The sequence below is a fragment of the Coenobita brevimanus genome, chromosome 1 (genome assembly GCF_032717465.1).
Source record: "Coenobita brevimanus isolate Jiangsu-jjx chromosome 1, ASM3271746v2, whole genome shotgun sequence".
NCBI lineage: Eukaryota > Metazoa > Arthropoda > Malacostraca > Decapoda > Coenobitidae > Coenobita > Coenobita brevimanus.
Window position 1 is genome coordinate 54,900,729 of NC_136954.1, and position 25,000 is coordinate 54,925,728.

The 25,000-nt window shown below is 41.4% G+C and overlaps 1 protein-coding gene across 1 annotated transcript in view; it reads right to left on the reverse strand.

Annotated features, from left to right (window-relative positions):
- The window catches only part of LOC145398117 (uncharacterized), a 207,073-nt gene that overhangs the window by 19,606 nt on the left and 162,467 nt on the right, over window positions 1–25,000 (reverse strand). Inside the window, exon 5 of the mRNA XM_080271099.1 lies at window positions 16,024–16,160. Coding sequence (XP_080127225.1) covers window positions 16,024–16,160 — 137 coding nt within the window. The remainder of the gene's footprint in view (window positions 1–16,023; window positions 16,161–25,000) is intronic.

Sequence of the window (25,000 nt, forward strand, 5' to 3'; positions counted from 1 at the left end):
GCCCTGATGATAACAGTGATGATGATGATGATCTCCCTGGAAAATTACCATTGTCACAAGCCCGGGAACACATGGATTGGCTAGTGAAATTCCTCGATCACTGCCCCTACAGCAACATGAAACCTTACTACGAGCATATGAGGACTCTACGAGATATAGTAATTAAGGAGCAGTGGAATAGGGAAGACACAAACGAAGATTGATAATTTCTTCAACCCATCGTCCTTCATCACGGTCTGCTTCTACAGAGCCTCAACCCTCCACTTAACACATAACTAGTAAGTAACCAGAATCAATTAATTCCTATATCAGTTTATTTCTGAGTAATTTATTTTATTTCTTATTATTTATAGCATCAGATTATGAAGGTCAATTGTGACCTCACTCCTCACGTTGAGGGACAAGTTGAGATTACGCACTGAGGGCTGTTATTTTACTATTCATTTTGCTGTCTTCGCAGGTCCTGTACCGCATATTGTAATCTGTTGCCCGATTTTATGTGAGTACAGTTCTGTTGTCATTTTATAAATTATGGGAGGGGTCAGTGCAGTCAACAGATGTTTGGCCTTGTGTAACGCATGGATGCTCCAAAGTCTCTCCACACTACACCACCAGCCACCCGATGCTACCACAGCACAGTTTTTTGTAATTTTTCATCACAAGACTTCATTAGGGATAATTACTCGACGTGACAAATATTGGTTTCAACAGATTTTAACATACTGTATTTTGATGGGCATGCGGTATTTCTTTCTAGCAACATGAATGTAAAACAAATTGCAGAAACGTGTGAGCAACAGTACAAAGTCAGGCGTTTGCGTGGCTGTCATAGCAACCCTACACTCCTCAAGACAACGGGTGCAGCAGTGCACCACAAGTGGATGTCGTAATCCTTATTTCCTTTTTTCATGACTGCCTAACAGTTCCTTGCTATGGATATGTCAAAAGGTAGCAATGATGGATGGTAACTCTGGCTTCGAACACTAGTACTGTACAATCATAATTTATATAAACTGCTGAGGACAATTGTGAGCACAGGGCTTAATTGTGGCTACCCGTAGTTCCTCACCACAATCACACTTTTTTTTTTTTTTTTTTTTTTTTTTTTTAAAACAACAGGATTTTTATTACACAAAAATTGGTCAGAATATTCTGCAGTGTTTAGTGATTACTGTAGGTTATTTTTTGTACTTAAATGTGCTTTACTTGTACATCAAATATTAGCTTCTTGCCCATATGGGTGTTATCAATATGCCAAAGATGACAATGTATTTTTTGCCTACATAAGTTTTATTTTTATTCAAAATATTACAGTTAATTAATTAATTTATTTTTTTTGCCTACACGGGCCTTAGTCACTTACTACAATTTATAATGTAGGCTAGTTTCTTGTCATCGCCTTACCTGTAAATTATGCAATACTAAAACTATGCGTACATGATTAGTTTGGTTATTTTTAGTATCCTTTCATCTTTTGGAGTTACGTAGGGTTGACATATGCCACATATGTTAATAATGCTAACAAACATACCATATGTAGACAGTTTTTGGTATAGAACTGGAGATTACCCCTGATGGTCCGGACAATCTGCTAATTCGGACAACCCTTCCCCCCATATAGTCCGGAATGAGAGAGGTTCTACTGTATATATATATACAGTGGAAGCTCGATTATCCAGGCTCGGATTATCCAGCTTTCGGTATAACCAGGCCGTGACCCAATGGTTCAGTGGTACAGTAATTCATAGAATTATCCATATGATAGGCTCCGGTTTAAACAGGAAGCATCCAGTTTCTAGGGAGAGAGGTATGGATAAACCAGAGAATCTTGCTCACCCTGCCCACCCCCACACCTCCTGCTCTAACTCGTTCACAAAGGGTGGTAGGGTGGAGTTTGGTGAGGCAACTGATAATTCTGACGTAGCCTAGCTTCCCTGCTTAACTACTTAATAATTTAACCTAATTCTAACCTAACCTGGACCTAACCTGGGCTCCAGTTGGGAAATTGGGAAACTAAATCCCACTTTTGTGTACGATGAGTTTCTTCCATTATGCTGAAGCAATCGTAGGTACGGCTTAAAGAAACGTGATAAAGAGAGAAAATCTTTCAGCAAGAGAAGGTAATTTACTTCCCTCAAAATAGAAAAAACAGAAAACAAACTGGAGGAATATGAAGTGAATTGGTGAGGTCTTTAGGCTGTATGCTTAGACGAAAAGTAATGGGTTTCCTAGTTTTAGGGAACGAAAGTGAAACAAGAATGTCTGCTAATCAGAAAAAAAAAATACTCATCTCCCTGTGTTCTCACGTAGTTAGCATTCCAGTTCTGCATTCTTCATTAGGTATCGCGCCTCCACAACACATTTCGGACTGACAGAGCATTGTTATTTCTTCCTCTTACATTTACTGTTCACTCTTTTGTTCGTTCTTAAGTGTACTGTACTGTATGTGTGAAAGAGAGTATTAATCAAACAATAATGCATCTCCATTAACCCCATCATAGCTGTCAGCCTCGAACAATGCTTTACTGTACGGTGTCAGGGATGTTGGGTTGGGGAGAGCTGTAAAAATCATGCGAACAATTATGGGAAGGGAAACGAAGGTCACTGGTATGTTTTCACAACCCTCCTCTACCATCTCAGTCAGGCGGCCTGCCACTTACATCTCAGATGTTTTCGCCGACACTGTTTAAATGCTAATGTAACGTGCACCCTAATTATGAGTAAATTTCTTCCATTATGCCGGAAACAATCGTAGGTAAGGCTTAAGGAACCTTATGATAATAAGAAAACAAACTAGAAAAATACAGAAAACAAACTAGAGAATATGAATTGAATTGGTAAGGTTATTAGGGTGTATGCTTGGATGAAATTTTACGAGGTTACACAATTATAAAGGACGAAATGGAACAAATTATGTTTACTAATAAAGAAAAAATACTTTCATCTCAAGTGTTCTCGTAAAAGGTGGCATTCAGTTCCACATTCTTTGTTCGATGTCGCTTCCCAACACATTTCGGACCGGACAAAGCATACAGTTATTTCTGCTCCTTACAGTTAAGTGTACAGGTTTATTGCACATTCTTTTTGTTCGTTCGTGTAACATGTGTGAAAGAGATGAGTATTGATACAAACAATAATGTATTCCATTTAACCCCTTACTGGCTGCTAGCCTTGAACAATGCTTTACTGCTACCGGTGTCAGTTAACTTGTTTAAGTTAGGGAGAGCCATGAAAACTGAACAATTATGGGAAGGGAACCAAGGTCACTGGTATGGCTACACGAATCCCTACTCTACCATCCCAAACAGCTTGGCCCGGTCTCCGTTCATCCCAGATGTTTTCGCCGATATGTTTAAATGCTAAAGTAACATGCACCCTAACTTTTATGTTTAAATTCTAATGTAACATGCCCCCTAATTATCTTTCACGAATCATAACAAATCACAAGATGGGTTTAGGGAGGAGGGGAAAAAGCCAGGTGTACCAGAGCGAGGCTCCTTTTCCACATCTGTAGAAAAAAGAAACTGACTTTATAACTTTGAAAAAATGGTTTTCAAAGGTCTGCCACGGGAGCACACAAATTTCTGAACTCACGAACATTGAGTATTTGAGGGGGTAAACATGTGCTTTGCTGTTGGCAGTAAAAGCACTGCTTACCAAATCAGTTCATCCTGATAGTCTGTTATATTTTTCTGATTATTTCTGGGTTTGGTAAATAAACATTTCTTGTTCCAAATCTTTCCCCGCTGTTTTTTAGCTGTTCTGGTGTGGCTTACGACTCTTTGATTTGTTAACGTAATGGCAGAAGACACTGTTCTAATCTAAGTGTTTAAACTCTGGCCTAACCCTAGCTTAACTGCACCTAATAATGTAACCTAACCTAATCTTCGTGGATTGGGGAGTTAGGGAAAACTTGAAGTCCACATTTGAGTACGATGAGTTTCGTCCATTGTGCTGGAAACAATCGTAGGTACAGCTTTAGAAACGTGATGATACTAACAGGGAGGAAATCTTTCAGTAAGAAAACGTGATTTACAGAACTGAATATAGTCTGAAAAATACTGAAACAAGCTGGAGGAATATACATTGAACTGGAAAGGTCTTTCTGGTACTTAAGTGTGTACATTAACCAGTAAATAAATCAGTCTAACAGTACAGTACTTGTGTTTCCGCCTCGGATTAATCGAGCTTTCGGACTAATCGGGCACCCCTTAACACCATATAGCCCGGATAATTGGGCTATCTCTGTATATATATATATATAGTAATCCCTCTACTTTCTGGACGTCCACTTTCCGGACATCCCCACTTACCGGACATAACCATCCCGGAATCCAATAGTCCCAAAATGGTCCGAAAACCGCAAAAAATTCGAAAAAAAAAATATATATATATTTTTTCCCAACCGTAATTTGAACTTGGAGCGTGCGGCGTGGGACAACTTTGTTGTGGTGAGTCATTCCTCCGATGTCCGCAAGAGCGCCTGCATCCTCCCCACTTTCCACCCATCTCTTGTCGTGAGTGAAACGGCTGCGTCGTCACTGGCTGCCCACGTGCTCACTTTTGTGGTGGTGCCTTACCTGCTGCAGGCACTCCTGCTGCTCTCGTGCCCTCTCCTTCGTGTGTGTGATGATGGCCCCGCCTCGCCTGAGAAGAGGAAGAAGAGTGGTTTTTGACTCTGGGAGAAGAAAGCGGGAGATATTGGAGAAAGTAGATGCGGGATGGTCTTCGTCACGCATCCTCCGTGAAGTTCAACCTGGCCCAGAAATCTACTTTGTTTGATATTAAGAGATCCCGAGACAAATTCATGCAGTAAAACGTCAAAAAAGCAAACGCAACGTGGAGAGGAAGATGATGTTTACTCCCAAGGTTGCTGAAGTCGACCCACTCCACGTTGATTTGAGTATCGACAGCAACGTGCTGCTGATGTGATGGTGCGCTGAGTACGGAGCTGAAGGCTGCTGCTGAGAAGTTCGGCAAGAGCTTCGCGACGCCCTAGACTTCCAAGGCATCCGAGGGTTGGTTCTTCGCGTTCCAAGTTGCGACATGGTCTTACCAACCGTAAGTTTCATGGCGAAGCTTTGGACGCCAACAAGGATGGAGTAGAGGAGTCTCGGCACAAGGTGAAGCGCTTGATCGACAGGGAGGGCCTCACTCTCGGTCAAGTCTACAACCCTGACGAAACTGGTTTATTCTATCGCTCTTTGCCTACGAACACTCCAGCAGAGGAGATGGAGAAGCGTGTACCTGGCCGCAAGCTCTCCAAGCAACAGCTATCTGCTTTGTGTTGTGCCAATGCTAACGGCATGCACCGGCTTAAGCCCGTTCTTGTTGGCCGTGCAAAGCAGCCTTGGTGTCTTCATGGGGTGATGGATGTCCTTCCTGTCGTCTGGTACCATTCCTTGAAGGCATGGTTCACAGCCCACATCTTCAAAGACTGGTTCCACCGCCATTTCATCAAGGAGGTCATACATTACCAGACAGAAAAACTGAGAATCCCACGCGACCAGGCAAAGGCCCTCCTTCTCCTTGGACAATGCACCTGACCACCCGTGTGACAAGGACTTGGTGGCTGAGAATGGCCGCATTAGGTGCATGTTTCTGCCACCTAATACGACTGCTCTCATCCAACCAATGGACCAAAGAGTGATCATGGCAATGAAGCACCTATACCGAAGGAAGTTCCTGGACGAGGTGATGGTTGTTCTCGAGGACGAGGACGAGCGCAGGGAGGGACGAGACACGCGAGGCCAGCGGACTTTGGAAAACCTTCGCCGCTACAACATCAAGTCTGCCATTTACAACTGGGCCAGTGCATGGAAGGAAATCTCTGTCAAAACTCTAGAAAATGGTTGGTCTCGTCTACTTCTCGGGACGGATGTGGAGCAAGATTTCCTAGGTTTTGACGTGGATGACTTCCATGCATGTCTACGTACGCACGCGACGATGTTGATGTGGACGATGTGCGTGAGTGGTTGGATGACGACAAGGGTGATCCTGGGTATCAGACCCTGTCTGATATCGAGATCGCATCTTCAGTTGAAGGTGTCAGTACCGAGCTTGAAGATTCCGACGAGGACAGCGACGATGATGCAGACTCATCTCAGCATGACACTACCCAGCCATCCCCAAGCTGAGCACACTCCGGGAACACCTCGAGTTCGTTCTCGACTACCTGGAACACCCGGACTGCAACAGGGAGATGGGGCCCTTGGGACTTGTGGAGGAAGTGCGTGCTTTCAGGCAGCGCATCATCAATCGTCAGAATCATCGTTCCTTGCGTCAATCAACAACTGACAGCTTTTTCAGGCCTGTGACCCCCGCTGTGCTCAGCCCTGGCTCCACTCTGTTGCCTCCCCAAGACAGGCCCTCATGCTCCGAGCCACAGCCCAGCACATCAGCCACGGTGAAGTCACCGCTTGACGTGAGTTTGCATCTGTCTTCAGAGTCGTCTGCAGTGGGTACGCCATCACCACGACCCAGCGACGCACCCCTAGTCACCTCCCGGCGATACTCTCAGACTCTGACAGTGATTAAACAGCAAGAACTTCTCCACTAGACCACACGGAAATTTAGTGTTGTGCAGTGAAAGAAAAACAGTGCATACAGTACTGTTAAGAAATTAGAAATTTGAGTGAAAAGACAAACAATTTTTGGACTAAATTTAACGTAAATAAACTTGTGTGATTTGTTTTGAAACTGATTTTATGAGTGGAAAGACTTAAAGTGCAGAGTGCAACAATTATTAAGTTACAATGGAGCATAAGACAAGAGTGCGCAGTGTGAAGAGAATGGACTTCTCAGTGCGAATTACTAAGTTAAGTGCAAGACTTCATGAACAGTGTACTGCAAGTGCTTCAGGAAATCCTTCTTACTGTCAGAGTCTGAGAGGAGATGGTTATTCATCAAGATGGCCATGGACTTGCTGTAAGTACCCAGAATGTTTCATACTGTACTTACCTCAAACACCTCATTTCACTCTTTTATATCCCTTATTGGTGTGAATATGTGGTGTCTTTGGTGCTATGCATGTGCAGTAGGGAGGTGTTTTTCTGAGTTAGGGTCCATAACTACCAGTCCAGGAGCCAGGGACTTGTAAGGACCCAGAATGTTTAAATATTGTATAAACCTACCTCAAAAACCTCATTTTATGGTTCTTTTGCTTTTTATTTCAGTCTTTTATGTCCCTTATTGATGTGATTTAGGTCTTAAATAGGTGCTATGCATGTCCAGAGGGAGTTGTATAGGTGTTTTTCTGAGTTAGGGTCCATAAGTACAAGTCCAGGAGGCTGGTGCCCACTATCCGGAGAGGACCACTTTTCCGGACATGCCTTTGGCTCTATTACTTCGGATAGTGGAGGGATTACTTATCCATCCATCCATCATCCAATCCTACATTGCCCCATGAGGAAGCGTAGGAGCCCGGGGCTAGGCAGTTGGTCTCGACATTTAAGATGAGAGTGACCAGCCTCACTCATCCTTGAGAGCCATTACATGAGCAATCAACCCCAACCACCCCTTGCATATAAACCTTCACCGGCTCAATTCAATTATAGCGCAATAATTACCCACTAAACCAACAGGCGCCAAAATTTGGTAATATGGTTACTATCCAGCGTAGTAAATGGTTTCCTGGTGCACAGGAAACCATTTGGCTTGTCACTCAGTGTAGAGTCACCCACAGGCTGAAGGAAGTGGAAAGAATGAAGGAATGAAAGACAGAAGAGGGAGTATAAAGTCACCTGTAGGCAGAAGGACAAGGAAAATATATATATATATATATATATATATATATATATATATATATATATACAGTACCCTCGCGTCCAGCACGGTAATATTGTCATGCATGGGTCACGTGTTGGACCAAAAACGTGTTGGACTAACAATAGAGCTTATGAGGAAAAATGAATTATGTCAGCAACCCTCGGAAAAGTCACCCTAAATACCTACCATATACCTATACATATATTGGTACTATTGTAATTATAATAAATGGTACTGTGCTATGAATGATAACTAACCTTTTAGGATAGTGTTGGTGGGCTTGCTGGGAATGGAAGGTGGTATCCAAGGCTGTAGTTAGTCCTAGTGGGTCCCCGGAGGATGGTTGCTGGCGTCACTAGCGGGTAATGGCTATTGCTCCTCCTCAACCTCCCTCATAAATCCTTCGAATCAAACCTCCCTCATATATCCTTCGAAATCACACTCAGAATTACTATCTTCGTCCATTAATCCTCGACAAAGTGCATGCTTCTCGCACTGTTGCCAGAACCCCGTCTCGTGACTGTGGAAAGTGATCGCTGTCGCTGACTCGGTAGAGAATAAGGAGAAGCAACTTTGTTTATAAACTGGTACGCACGCCGATGAGAAGGGTTTCAAAACGATTGATATTTATTCTAAAATATTAATATGTATTCAGTGTCAGGCTAAATGTTCAATGCTGTAGTACGATACATTCTCTGTCGAGTCGCCTGGGTTTGGTCACACTGTTTTGCCCGTATCCTCGGCAGGAATCCATCCAGATGAATTCCAAATGCCCGTGGTATCGTCGGCAATTTTACCACGTTACCGTTCCGATTTACCGTCGTATCCTCAGCAAACCTGGTATGAAGTGCCGTGTGATAGCCTTCGGCTGCCAGGATCTTGTCTTAAGTTTTTTATTATGATCACGTTGGCTTCATTCATGTCGTAGGCCTTGGCAATGTCAACTTTCCTCTCCCCTTTCTTCTTCCTCTCGATACATTCCTAGCTTGGTGACCTGAGGGAGGTGCCAACGCTTCTTGGGGTTCTCAGAAGGCTTCCTAAGCATCGTGAGCAGAGTAAAATGCAGTAACAAGGGCAGAAAATGCAGCAAGAAAAAAGCACCTTCCAAATGCAATTATGCGACTGAGTGGCTCTGTGGCAGAAGAAATGTAAACAAAACATCACGTGACACCAGAAGCGTTTTTAATTGGGCGGCATCACGATCACATCACGATAGCGGACGGGGAAGGCTGCTTGATCACAAGTTTTTCATTGGCTATCATCATCATGGGAATGTCCAGTATGGCCGTGTTGGACCGGGATGATCGTGCTAGAGTGAACTCTGCGGATTTGGCCCACTTCTCGGAGCTCTGTGCGTGTTATGCCTAACACACTCGTGTTGCAGTAATTAAATCGTATTAAATAACACTAATTAATTGCTCACCGTGCTGGACTCGAATCGTGCTGGACTAACGCGTGCTGGACGCGAGGGTACTGTATGTATATATATATCTATATATATTAGTGGTAGGTGGTGGCAACTATCATCCACTCACTTGATGTAATGCTGCCTACTTCTTCCTTAGCCTTTTATCATTCTTTTTCTGTGCCTGCCCTATTCTCTTCCTATTTCTCCCATCTTTCCTGTCACTACTTAATGCTTTTCTTTCCATTACAGGTGGCTTTACATTGAGTGACAAGCCAAATGGTTTCCTGTAAGCCAAGAAACCATTTACAACGCTGGGTGGTAACCATATAACCAAACCATACGTGCTACCTGCGTGTCAAGTGGGTTGGTGGAGGGTTAGTGCCCCTCCCTGTAAAACAAATAACTCAGAGTCAAATGGCCACCCCATACGGGATTATGGCGTCTGGCAATATATATATATATATATATATATATATATATGAATGTATGTATGTAAAAATTTACAAGTCCATGATTAGACCAATTTTAATTTATGGGCATGAGTCATGGTACAGCACAATTGCAACAGATCAGAAAGTATTTGGATTTGAGAATAAAATACTGAGAAGGATTGTTGGGGTAAAGTGGCAAGACAGAGTTACAAATGAAAGGGTAAGGAATATTACGGGAGTGGAACCAGTTGATGAGTATGTGAGACCGTCTCACTGGAAATGGCTGGGGCACATATATAGAAAAGAAGGCAGTTTAATACAGGACGTGTCAGAGTGGAATGCTAGAGGAAGAAGAGGCAGAGGTAGGCCAAGGGAAACCTGGTTGAGGACAATGAAAAGAGAAGCAGGAAAGGAGTGTTGGTGGGACCTGAAGGAGATGGCAAGAGACAAATATTGGTGGGGAGAGTAGGTCGAGGCCCTATGCATCCTGTAAGGTGCCACAGGAAATGACTGACTGATATAAACAGTATATATCTATCTATCCATCCATCTATATATATATATATATATATATATATATATATATATATAATAAAACCTCACTATATATATATATATATATATATAGTAAAACCTCACTATATCGGACTAATTGGGGCCCAAGCCAGTCTGAAAAAAGCGACAACTGGACTCCCCCCTGGATTTCCTCCTCCTTTTGTTATGCACAGAGGATTGCTTGTCATTCATGCACTTATTCTCTCTCTCTCTCCCTGCACTGGGCACTTCCATTTTACTTCGAATATTTTTGTCTTTGTTGTCACCTTCATCTTCACCTTCCCATTCATTTTTACTTTCACTTTCAGTTCACTCTGACATTCACATTCACTTTCATATTCTCTTCCATGCTCATTTCACATTCACCTTCACACTCAGTTTCTCTCATTTTCAATTTCCATTTCACCTTCACTTGCAACCTTACTTTCTCATTTTCACATTTGCCTTTACAATTATTCACTCACCTTCACTTTTGCCCTCCCTTCTTTTACCTCTACCTTCACTTTCTCTTTCACCTTCATCTTCACTTTACATTCAGTTTCACCTTCATTTTCTTCTTGGCCTTTACTTTCACCTTCATCTTCACTTTACATTCATTTTCACTTTCACCTTCATTTTCACCTCCACTTTCACCTTCCATCTTCACTTTCACTTTCACCTTCACTTATAACTTTTCTCTTACCTTCACTTTTACATTCACTTTCACCTTCATTTTCTTCCTGGCCTTTACTTTCACCTTTTCACTTTTACATTTTTTTTCACTTTCACTTACACCTTCATTTTCACCTTGACTTCCACCCTCACTTTCACCTTTCACCTTCATTTTCACTTTCGACTTCACATTCACTTTCTCCACTTTGTTCCCCTTCACTTTCACATTCATGTTTACTTTCACCCTCATTTTCACCTTCCATCTTCACTTTCACCTTCACCTTCTACTTTTCACTTTCACTTTAATCATCCCTTTCATCTTCACTTTTACTTTCACCTTCACAATGCCTTCACTAACCTTCACTTTTTCATTCACTATCACCTCTCTCTCCCGGAGACAGAGAAAAAGGGGAGAGAATACAGAAGGAGAGAGAGAGGAGGGATCAAGGTTATGCCTATCTCCCTCATTTGTTTATGCCAGGGGGACGCCACTTGTCATTTCTGTATTTATTCTCTCTCTCTCTCTCTCTCTCTCTCTCCCCCTCTGACTTTGACATGCCATATTCACTTGTGTGCTCTCTTTCACCCTCACTATTACACTCATTTCCACAGTTACTTTAATTTTCATTTTCAATTTCATCTTTCTCTCTCTCTCTCTCACTCTCTCTCTCTCCGGAGAGGGACACGGAGGAAGGGAAGGAATGGAGAAGAAGCGAGAGGAGGGACCGATGTTATGGTATCTCCCTCTGTTTGTTTGTTTATTCGCTTATTCCAAACATGGCTGCTTCTGGCTTTATTGGACTTTTCCTGACGCATAAGAATTTAGTCCACTTGGCTCCTCGAGTCCTATAAATGAATTCCGCTATGGTGAAGTCCGTTATATCTAGGTTGTACTGTATGTGTGTATATCATCATCATCATCATCAGCTGTTGAGGTCCACTGCAGAATCAGCCTATCCATACCGAAGCAGGGACAATACAGCCAATGTATCTCTACCCAGTGGCTCAGACTGTCTGGTAGAGACTGTATGTGGGGTGAGAAGTGCTTGTCAGTGTAACTGTAATGTTGGAATGGCTTTGGATGTGTGCGTGTGTAGTCTGGGAACCAAATGTAACTGGCCCACCTTAATCCGCCCCCTCCCGACCAATTTTCCACCACTGACTTCCCCCAATCCCGACCAATTTTGGAAACAATTTTTTTTTGGCTCAAACCTCGGCTTTTGGTGAGAAACATTGAAAATTCATAGTGAAATCGTTCACCTGGGGTTTAAAATACTCAATACAGGTACCAGTAACCTTTACCTTTCTGGGTTTTCTATCAGGCTGGCTCCAAAGAAAAAAAAAAAAAAAAGAGTTCTGTGGGAGGGTAACTATTCCACACAGCTCATAAATGGTATTTATTTATATATTTGGTATGAATTTAAATGTAGTACGAGAGTATATTGGTTTTCACACAGTAATATAGGCAATATAAGCATTGTTTCACTCACCAAACATCAACATACCTCATCTTTTTTGGCGACATTACCTGATCATCATTTCTGACTGTTTCTTCCTCTAATGCTACGTAAACTTTGTCCTCCACATTGTCACTGATTGAAGAATCACTCTGGCCCTGAATTTCACACCGTGGCACGACATGTCTTTACTGGCCAGGTCACTGGTAAAAGGTGAATGGCTGAGACAATGGCATGCAGGGGGGGGGGGGAGGTCATGCGGGGTAAAGCATTGTCACTGCCTGGCATCTTGTAGAGGAAGGTGTCCCGTGTATATATACCAAAAATCATGCACGAAACTTGAAAATTGTGCAAATTAGGGACCTTGCAATTGATGCACGTCTGTATATGTCAACGGGACTGACAGTGACAAAACGTGTGGATGTATATATACAGTACACGTCAACGAGACGTGGCGGGTTAAGCTGACTGGGTGCAAGCATACTATGTGACACTGGTTCAACCACAGCATCCGAAATGTCCACCAAAGCGGTCAGTGGCTCAGTGAGTGCTTCCCAAAGGTTTTACAAGTATGGCAGGAGGAAAACCCGAATCCACCAGCATGTGAGACCCACACTCAACCACTGTACCACACAGGGTCCATATACTGTATATGTATATTTTATATTCTATATTTATAGATAGATAGATAATTAGATTATATATATATATATATATATATATATATATATATATATATATATATATATATATTATATATGTTACATATATATATATATATATATATATATATATATATATATATATATATATATATATATATATATATATATATATATATATATATATATATATATATATATATATATATATATATATATATATATATATATATATATATATACATATATTATATATGTTACATATATATATATATATATATATATATACATATATTATATATGTTACATATATATATCTATATATATATATATATATATATATATATATATATATATATATATATATATATATATATATATATATATATATATATATATATATATATATATATATATATATATATATATATATATATATATATATATATATATATATATATATATATATATATATATCCACTCACTCGATGTAGTGCTGTTCTTGAGTGTCTGCCCTTTCCTCTCCTTCATCCTTCTTTCCTTCCATCCTCTTCTGTCTTTTCTTCATTCTTTCCTTGTCCTTCTGTCTACAGGTGACTTTACACTCTTTCTTCTGTCTTTCTTTCCTTCATTCTTTCCTCTTCCTTCTGCGGGTGGGTGACTCTAAACTGAGAGACAAGCCAAGTGGTTTCCTGTACACAAGGAAACCATTTATTATGCTGGGTGGTAACCATATAACCAGATTTTGGCGCCTGGTATTTAGTGAGTAATTACAGCGCTCCAGTCGGATTAACCCCTGAAGCGCGGGTCGTCGCGTTTGTGACGCTCGCCAAAAAGGACATAACGGCGGATCGTCGCGTTTGCGATTCGAGTTAATTTTGAATAAACGCGGGCAAGGATGTTCCAGCTGGTATTGTCTATCAGCACCACCACCCTTTAGCTACAATTAGCATACTTTACCTTTGTACTACTGACCTCCGTTGTTGCCAAGTATCGCGTTTTTCCCCCCTCCCTCTCACCACCATGGCCCGGCCAGCCTGGCTGTGATATATGGCAGCGCTCTGACTGCCCAGAACTGTAAATCTGCGCTCTCCTCTCACAAGCAGTTTATGCTAATAGGAAACGCTTGTTTCCCCAGTTGTCACACTAGCTTTTTTTCGCGCGGTTTGCTTGTTTGGCGTCAGTTTACCGCAGGCTTTCAAAGTAACATTATGGCAAGTTCTAGCTCTTCCGAGTCAGTGCAAGTGGCCGACAGGAACGAGAATAAAGTGACGGGTGTAAGGAAGAATAAAAAGCGCGCAGTGGTGATCTTTTGGGAAGTAATATGATTGAAAATAATGTAGTATACGTGTTTTTAGCTGTGAAAATGGAAATGTTTGTTGAGTGACGGGAAGACCGCCGCCGCGCTGCATTTTGGCCGTACGCTTCGTTGATTTTAGCTTTATTTTCAGTGCTTATTGTACAAATACGGATTCCAAACTACCTGTACGTTGTAGTATAAAGTTTACTGTGATAGAATGAGGCTGTGGTAGAGGGGAAACCGGGTTGCTGGTGGTGTGAAAGTGAAGATTTTGTTACCCAACTTTGCAAATCTCCACAAGTCCTTGGGTACTCCACGAAGGCTCAACACCTGTTTCTGGAGAAAGCTGAATGTAAGTACTATCTGCCATACCAAGTATAATGTTCTAGGGTTAATCTCTGATTTTTGGCTAATATTTTCCTACAGGTACTCAGACCACGATCAAACCCCGCCACCCGGGGGAGGGCGGCTGTCGACGGCCGCGGTTTAGGGGTTAAGCCGGTGAAGGTTTATATCCAAGGAGTGGTTGGGGTTTATTGCTCACATAATGCCACTCAGGGATGAGTGAGGCTGGTCATTCTCATCTTAAATGTCAGGACCAACTTGCCTAGCTCCAGGCTCCTACACTCCTCATGGGGCAACTTAGGATTGGTTGATGAACGGACAGACGGACGGATATACATATTATATACATATCTATCTATCTATCTATATATATATATATATATACATACAGCAAGACCTCACTATAACAGACTACTTGGGGCCCAAACCATACTGAAAAATGCGAAATTCCAATAAAAGCGACATACAGACTTCCCCTTGCTATTCCGGTCTTTTGCCGATATATCAGACATTAGTCCGGATCGCATGAATGGTTTTTAAACTGTTTTGACTACCACTGTGGTATTGTACTGTCTTATAACTTCACTACATTAATCAAATGGTATAATATATATAATAATACTGTACTGTACACTGATAACCATGTCTTTTATTACCTTATTGTGGTGAACATACATGAAGTGGTCAGGCAGTCCGGACTGCTTCTGGCTTTATCGGACTTTTTCGATATATAAGAATTTAGTCCGGTAGCTCCTTGAGTCCAATAAAAGCGAATTCCGGTCTATTGAAGTCTGTTATCTCAAGGTTTTACTACATATACCGTATATATATATATTGTAGTTTAAGTGTTGATCTACTGCATGGCAGATCAGATAGTAGTAAGTGTTCTAGCAAGTTCTGGACCTTATAACCTTCCTATTACAAGAAAGTCTAGGGACTTCAAGTTTAAGTGTGATCAAGGCATGGTCAGAGACTAAAGGGTTGCTGGCATCAACTTCCACATCTGATATGCCACTGCAACCAACAGAGGTAAGATCAAATCAAGGACCGGTTCGAATATATGAATTGAGTTAGACGCATGACTAAAATCGACAATCCCTGTCAATCAATTAACTGAATTCAGAGGAAAAAAGTTTCAAATGTGGGTTGTGAGTACTATAACTGAAATCACCATAAACAAGTAGTCCTCCAAGTTTAAGAGACTATTCTTCAAGAAACAAAACTACCTCCATGAAGCCTCAATCAGTGTCTCAGTGGATTGGTTGATAAACAATTACCCAGTATGATTCTAAAGGTCTGCCAACAGATTGATTATTACTTTCATGAAGTCAAAAGAAAGTAGGAAAAAGTTACATTTTGTGAAAGGCAAAAATTGACAAGAAATCAGTGAATAACTAAGGAATAATCAGCAAAGCTGTAAATTATTCATGACTGGTGATAAACATACCCTGACATAAGGCATAATCTTCTTCCAGCCGATATTCTTCAACCTTCCAGCCTCCTCCAGTGAGTTTACATTGCAAACTTTCTTCAGCCCAAGCTTCAGCCGGTTCATTTCAGTTTCAGTCCACTGTCCCGTGCGAACTGTAACCAACACAAAGTTACCATCCATTTCTGATAGAGTAGAGCATGAAGTCATCATTACGCACTAGACATGTTTTTCAAAATATCACCACAACATTTCCCCCAACAGCTGGTAATATAAACTGAGAAACCGGAAAATCAACTATCTTGATAATAATGAAACTCTAACAAGCAATTTCTTTCCAATTTTTGGCAAACTTTACAGAATAATCTGACAAAAAGGTAATATATTAAGTGACTTTATTGTATTCCAAGTGCTGTAATAATAATAATATAGTAATAATAATAATAATAATAATAATAATAATAATAATAACAATAATAATAATAATAATAATAATAACAATAATAATAATAATATAAATAATACTAATAATAATACTACTACTAATAATAATATAAATAATAATAATAATAATAATAATAATAATAATAAAATTATTGTAGGTGGGGGCACTCACTATCGACTCACTCGATGTAGTGCTGCTCTCGGGTGTCTGTCCTTTCCTCTCCTCATTCCTTCTTTCCTTCCATACTCTTCTGTCTTTCTTTCCTTCATTCTTTCCTCTTCCTTCTGCCTGTGAGTGATTCTACACTGAGTGACATGCTAAATGGTTTCCTGTACACCAGGAAACCATTTACAGTCCTATGCTGGATGGTAACCATATAACCAAATTTTGGCACCTGGTGGTTTAGTGGGTAATTACAGAGTCCAATCGGATTGAGACGGTGAAGGTTTATATCCAAGGGGTGGCTGGGGTTTATTGCTCACATAATGCCACTAAGGGATGGGTGAGGCTGGTCACACTCATCTTAAATGTCATGATCAACTTGCTTAGCCCCGGGCTCCTACACTCCTCATGGGGCAATGTAGGATTGGATGATGGATGGATGGATTATTATTATAATAATAATACTCACAGTAATATTAATAATTATTATTATAATAACAATATTCATAGTAATAATAATAATAATAACAACAATAATCATCATCACCATCATCAACATCAAATTATGCTGCTGCTGCTGCTGCTGCTGCTCCTGATGATGATGATGATGATAATGGTTGGTCTTTTTCCCACCTAAGGATGAGGTTGGGTAGAATATAAAAAACACATAAAAAGACAGTACAGACAGAAATTATCATCAGCAGGCCTGGTGAGATAGGCCAAACAATCATTCACACATTTTCATAAGCCCCTGGAATCCTAGCTACACCTCACAAGCCTAATCATGTCCACAATTTCTCAATGAGCCCCACATAAACATGCCAGATTGAGTCATGCTACTGATCCAAAAACTGCTGCAGTGTGGAAATCCAATGTGAAGGAAAAAAAAAAAAAAAAAAAAAAATCATATCTTGCTGACTGATAGAGAGATTTGTATATCAATTTTCAGGTTGTTAAACACCATAGTTAGCCACTATAATATTTTGAGGCTTGGTAATTTTGGACTGGCAAAATATGCATACGTACTGTATATTATTTTTTCCAAAGACCAACAATATGAGTAAAATACTGAAGATGGCATGCAACCTTTCCAATCAATACTAACCACAGTATCGCCAAAAGAGTGTGAACATTTCAGTATTTTGAAGGTGTGACTTAGAAAATGACAGCTTTCAGAAATATTCATCTTAAAAAAAATTTATGGATACGAAAAGAAAGAGTGAACACATAAATTATTGTGGTCATTTTTGAAGGCCCCAACATGCATGCGTTAGCCTTGGTCACCTACTGGCAGCTCTCCATGCTGCTTGCTCTCTGGCAGCTTCCCTATTCAGTCCCTTAACCCTGAGGTTACGACCTCATCCACACTTCACACTTTCTGCACCCAATTATCATCCCTCACCATCTCCACATGCACCAGTCGAGCAGGGCATTACTCTCAAGGTGGATGGAAAGCTGATGACAGGGAGAGCTGGAGCTCCCATTTCATCAGCCCTCAGGACTAGTTCCTGACCATCCCCTTTTGCTGAACTTTTTCAGTGTTTCAGTAACACAGAGAGTAGGCCAGCATGCTCTCCAATACAAGTTTCCAGCACCAGTCTACATGCACAGTACACACTACACTTCCTTTCCAAAATAAAAAAAAAAAATGCACAGAATAACCAGGCCTCGGAGTCCCCAAGGAGGGGGGACGATAAATGCCCCCAACCACCCCTCTCCCGGTGATGACTCTGCGAGATTCTTGGAACCACTGTCTGACTCACTTTTTCCTTCATTTCTGCAACACTCGTGGCATTTCCTCTAACATTCTCTTTATCCAACACCACCTCTCCCTCTCTAAACCCCACCTTCTTTTCCTGACAGAGACTCAGCTGTCTGAGGCAACTAACAACAAACCCTTTTCTGCTTCCTCCAACTTTCTCCATACTTATTTCAAAGCCAAAGGTGGCTGTTGTGTATATATATATGCAATGACTTATCTTGCTCTCGTATTCCCTGAACTTGATTCTTCTGAATTCTCTACTCTCTGGCTTCGGCTTTCTTGTCATTCTCGGACTAAATATATCTGTACTATTTACTTAGCTCCTAATTCTATTGACTATGAAAAATTCTTTGATTATCTTACTTCTACAATGGAACACATTCTATCCATTTCTTCATTCTCTGAAATCTCCACTCTAGGAGATTTCAATGTTCACCACCACCTTTGGCTCTCATCTCCTTTCACTGATCCACCTAGTGAACAAGCCTACACTTTTTCTATCCTCAATGACCTAGAGCAGCTTGTACAGCACCCCACCCGTATCCCTGACCACCTTGGAGAGAACCCCAACATATTTGACCTCTTCCTTACAACTAATCCTTCTGCTGACGCTGTTAATCTTTCCTCTCTGTTGGGCTCCTCCAATCACAACCTTTATTACCTTGACCTGTCGTATCACTCCGGTGCGGCCTGTGGACCCCCAAAAGAAACATCGACTGTGGCACTTTCAAGCTGCAGATTGGGAGACCCTCAGGCAGTACTTCCTTGATTTCCCCTGGAATGATTATTGCTTCCATGGCAGGGAGACATCTGAGTGCATCTTGCTCATTATGGAGGTTATTTTCTCAAGCATGGAAGCATACATTTCTTTCTCATATCATTTGACTAATGCAAGAAAGCCTTGGTTAAATCACTCTTGTTCTGATGCTGTCCACAACAAGGAGAGGGCCTATAAAAGGTACCAGAGCCAACCCACCCCTGAATCACAAGTTTATGTTTCTGCCCGGAATCGTGCTAAGTCTGTTCTTTGTTCTGCTAAAAATAATTTCATCTGTACTAAATGCTCTCAACTCTCAACTCGAATTCATCCCGCTCCTTCTGGCACCTTGTCAAAAACCTTTCTAACAACTTTACCTCATCATCATTCCCTCCTCTTTTCTACTCTGATGGCTCTGTAGCTATTTCCTCTACTGATAAAGCAGATCTCTCCGCTCAGACTTTTTCCTCCAATTCCACCTTAGATGATTCCGGTGCTGTTCCTCCATCACTTCCCCCCTCTGATTTCCTCATGACTGACATTAAAATTTTTTTAGCTGATGTATTTTTTGCCGTCACTGGCCTTAATAGCAACAAGGCATATGGGCCTGATGGAGTCCCTCCTGTTGTCCTCAAGAACTGTGCTTCTTTGCTTACATCCTGCCTAGGTAAACTCTTTCACCTTTGTCTTTCAACTTGTACCTTTCCTTCGTGCTGGAAGTTTGCTCTAATTCAGCCAGTCCCAAAGAAGGGTGACCATTCCCAACCTTCTAACTATCATCCAATTGCTTTAACATCCTATGTCTCAAAAGTTTCCGAGTCAAGCCTTAACAAGAATTTCAAAGCATCTTTCCTATCACAACCTTCTTTCTGATCGTCAGTATGGGTTCCGTCAGGGACGCTTCACTGGCGATCTTCTCACCTACCTTTCTGACTCCTCGTCATCCTGCTTTAGGGACTTTGGCTACAGCTTTGCCACTGCACTTGACATCTCAAAGGCATTCGATCGAGTCTGACATAAATCTTTAATTTCCAAACTGCCCTCTTACAGTTTTTATTATTCTATCTGTGCCTTCATCTATACCTTCCTTTCTAGTTGTTCTATAGCCGTTGTTGTAGACGACCTTCTGTTCTTCTCCTAAATCTATCAACAGTTGTGTTCCTCAGGGCTCTGTCCTATCACCAACTCTCTTCCTTTTATTTATCAATGACCTTCTAAGCTGTACATCTAACTCTATCCACTCCTATGCTGATGATTCCACCCTTCACCTTTCCATTCAGTTCTTGCAGCATCCATCTCAGCAGTTACTTCAACAAACAAGGGATGAGGCTATGGCACACCTAATGTCTGACTTGGCTCGTATCTCTGACTGGGGTAAAAATTATCTTGGTGTTTTTAATGCATCAAAAACTCAATTTTTACACCTACCAACCCGACACAATCTTCCACAGGAGGACACACTAATGTTTAATAATACCCAGCTTAATCCTGCACCATCCCTTGAACATGCTTGGGGTTTCATTCACTTGGGACATATTTTGGAAAGACCATACAGTATTGCATCTCTTGTAAAATCGGTTTCCAAGAGATTGGGTGTGCTAAGCCGACTCCATACCTTCTTTACCCCTGCACAGTTGTTGACTTTATACACGGGTTTTAATCACCTGTGTAGAGTACAACTCTCATGTGTGGGGAGGGTCCCCACATATAGCTCTTCTCAATAGGGTGGAGTCAAAGGCTTTCTGTCTCATTAACTCTCCTCCTCTTACTGGTTCCCTTCAATCTGTTTCTTTGCCACACGTTTGCATTTTTATCTCTTTTCTGTTGCAACTTCAATGGTCACTGCTCCTCTGAACTGTCTGTTTGCATCCCTCCACCTCTATGATGGATGCGTAGCATCTGTTCAGCAACAAACTCTCATCCCTTTTCTGTCCAACTCTCTAATGAAAGAGTTAACCGTTACTCCCAGTCCTTCATTAATGCAACAGGTCAACTCTGGAACTGTCTGCCTTTGTATTTCCTACTTCCTATGATCTTCAGTCTTTCAAACGCAATGTGTCCAGGCATCTCGAAATGAATGGATCTTGAATTTGGCTTTCTGTTGTAGTTTTTTTTTTTTTTCTTGGAGGGAACAGTTAGCGGGCTCCTGGCCTTTGGTTCCTCCTTTCTTGCATTAAAAAAAAATGAAAAATCTCATCAACCTCTCCTCACCACACCAATACACTCCAGTCCCACCCTAACTCTCAACTCTGCCACTGTAAACCTAGCCTCCCCAGGCCTTACACTCAAGCATGCACTGCACATTTACCTAATCACTGCCATTTCCGTACGTTTGAGACTGTGAATATCCTCTTCCTTTACTGCCCAGGTCTCACTACCATACAGCTTTACACTCCTAATTCATGCTGCATAAATACTACAAATCACAAAATCAGCCTAGTATCTACTTTGGTGTAGCAGTGGTGAATTTTTAAAGTCTGGTGAAATGGGCCAAACATTGACTAATAAGGAGTGCGTTGAGTAGGCTGTGAGTGGCTGAGAAGCCTCCAGATGCCCCCTCCCCCCACTTTTTTTTTTAATGCAAGGAAGAAGAAACAAAAGGCCTGATGCCTGTAAACTGTTCCCTCCAAGGAAAAAAACAAAACAAAAACAAGATAAGATGGCCAAATTCAAGAAAGTAGAGTTCGAAATGCCTGGACACACTGCGTTTGAAAGACTGGAGAGCATAGGCAGTATGAAATACAGACAGAGGAAGACAGTTCCAGGGCTGACCTGTACCATAAATGAAGGACTGGGAGTAATGGATAACTCTTGAATTAGAGAGTTAGACAGAAAAGGGATGAGAGTTTGTTGCTAGATGGGTGCTACACACCCTTCATAGAGGTGGAGGGATGCAAGCAGACAGGTCAGAGGAACGGTGACCATTGAAGTAATGGTAGAAAAGAGATAAAGATGCAAAAGTGCGGCAAAGAGACAGAGTTTGAAGGGAGCAGGTATGATGAGGAGAGTTAATGAGACGAAAAGCCTTTGACTCCACCCTAATGAAAAGAGCTGTATGTGGGGAGCCTCCCCACACATAAGAATTGTACTCTACATAGGGGAGAATATAATCCGTGTATAAAGTCAACAACTGGGCAGGGGTAAAGAAGGCACAGAGTCAGCTTAGCACACCTAATCTCTTGGAAGCAGATTATACGAGACAGGTAATACAGTATGTTCTTTCCAAGATAAGTCCTGAGAGAATGAAACCCCTAGTATGATTAAAGATGATGCAAAAGTAGGCTGGATATTGTTAAAAATTAGAGGGTACTCCTGTTGAAGATTCTGTTGGGCTGATAGATATAAAAACTAGGTTTTTGATGCATTAAAACCTACAAGATTACTTTTATCCAAATCAATGATATAAGCCAAGTCAGAAATTAGATGTGCCATAGCCTCATCCCTTGCTTGCTGAAGTAATTGTTGAGATAGATGTTGCGGGAACTGAATGGAAAAATGAAGGGTGGAGTCATCAGCGTACAAGTGGATAGGGTTAGATGTACAGCTTAGAAGACCATTGATGAATAAAGGGAAGAGAGTTGGTGATATGACAGAGACCTGAGGAACACCTCTGTTGATAGATCTAGGAGAAGAACAGTGGCCGTCTACAACAGCTGCTACAGAACAACCAGAAAGGAAGCTATACATCAAGACACAGATAGGATGGAAACTGTAAGAGGACAGTTTGGAAATTAAAGATTTATGGCAGCCTTGATCAAAAGCCTTTGAGATGTCATGTGCAATGGCAAAGCTTTCATCAAAGTCCTGAGAGGAGGATGACCAGGCAACTGAAAGATAGGTTAGAAGATCACCAGTGAAGCGTTCCTGATGGAACCCATACTGACAATCAGAAAGAAGGTTGTGATAGGAAAGATGCTTTAAAATTTTTCTGATAAGAACAGACTCAAAACCTTTTGAGACATAGGATGTTAAAGCAATTGGGTAATAATTTAAGGGTTGGGAATGGTCACCCTTCTTTGGGACTGGTTGCACATGAGAGCAAACTTCCAGCAAGAATAAGGTACAAGTTGACAGACAAAGGTGAAAGAGTTTACCTAGGCAGGGTGTAAGCACAGAAGCACAGTTCTTGAGGACAACAGGAGTGATCCCATCAGGCCCATATGCCTATTAACACTGAGGTCAGTGATTGCAGAAAATACATCAGTTGAAAAAACTTTAATGTCAGCCATGAGGAAGTCAGAGGGGAGAATTGGAGGAGAAAGTATGAGCGAAGAGATCTGCTTTATCAGTTGAAGAAATAGCTACAGAGCCATCAGAGTAGAAAAGAGGAGGGAAGGATGATGAGGTAAGTTTGTTAGAAAGACTTTTGGCAAGGTGCCAGAAGGAGCAGGAAGAATTCGAGATGGAGAGTTGAGAGCATTTATGTACAGACAAAATTATTTTTCATGGAGCGAAGAACAGACCTCGCATGATTACGAGCAAAAACATAAACAAGATGTGATTCAGGGGTGAGTTTGCTCCAGTATCTATTATAGGCCTTCTTGTTGTGGATGGCACTAGAACAAGTGTGATTAAACCAAGGTTTATTTGCATTAGTCAAAGAATATGAGAAAATGATATATGCTTGCTCGCCCGAGAGAGTAACCTCTGTAATACGCATTGCACACTCAGACAGCCCCTGGCCATGGAAGCAATAATCATTCCAGGGAAACTCAAAGAAGTAATGCCTGAGGGCCTCCCAATCCGCAGCTCCAAAGTGCCACAACTGACATTTCTTTGAATGGTCCACAGGTCATACTGGAGCGACAGGACGGGTTAAGGTAATAAGTTTGTGATCGGAGGAGCCCAATGGAGAGGAAAGAGTAACAGTGTAAGAAAAAGGATTAGTTCTATGGAAGAGGTCAAGTATGTTGGAACTCTCTCCAAGGCAGTCAGGGATATGGGAAGGGTGCTGTACAAACTGCACTAGGTCATTAAGGATAGAAAAGATGTAGGCTTGTTCACCATGTGGATCAGTGAAAAGGGAAAAGAGCCAAAGGCAGTGGTGAACACTGAAATCTCCTAGCATGAATAGTTCAGAGTAAAGAGAAATGGACAGGATGTGTTCTATCGTAGAAGAAAGATAGTTGAAGAATTTTTCATAGTCAGTAGAATTTGGGGATAAGTAAACAGCACAGATATATTTAGTCAGAGAATGACAAGAAAGCCCAAGACAGAGCGTAGAGAATTCAAAAGACTCAAGTTCAGGAACTCGAGAGCAAGATAGGCCGTTACATACATATACACAACAGCCACCTTTGGCTTTTAAATATGTATAGAGAAAGTAGTAGGATACAGAAAAGGGTTTGCTATCAGTTGCCTCAGACAGCTGAGTCTCAGTTAAGAAGAGAAGTTGAGGTTTAGAGGAGGAGAGGTAGTGTTCAACAGAGGGAAAGTTAGAGGAAAGGACATTAATGTTGCAGAAATGAAGAAGTGAATCAGACAGTGGTTCCAGGCAGCTTGTTGAGTCGTCATGGAGAAAGGGATGGGTAGGGGCATTTATGGTCCTTCCCCCCCTCAGACTCTGAGGCTTGGTTGTTACATGCCATTTTTTGTTCAAATTTTGGAAAGGAAGTGTAGTGTGTAATGTGCATGTAGTTTGGTGATGACAGTTAAAAGAAACTTGTACTGGATAGCATGCTGGCCTACTCTCTGTGTTACTGTAACATCAAAAAAGTTCAGCAATGGGGGATGGACAGGAAGTAGTCCTGAGGGCTGATGAAACAGGAGGTCCAGCTCTCCCTGTCATCAGGTTTCCATCCACCTTGGGAGTACTGCCCTACTCAACTGATACTATAATCTACTCCCACCTTAAATATCATATTCTTCC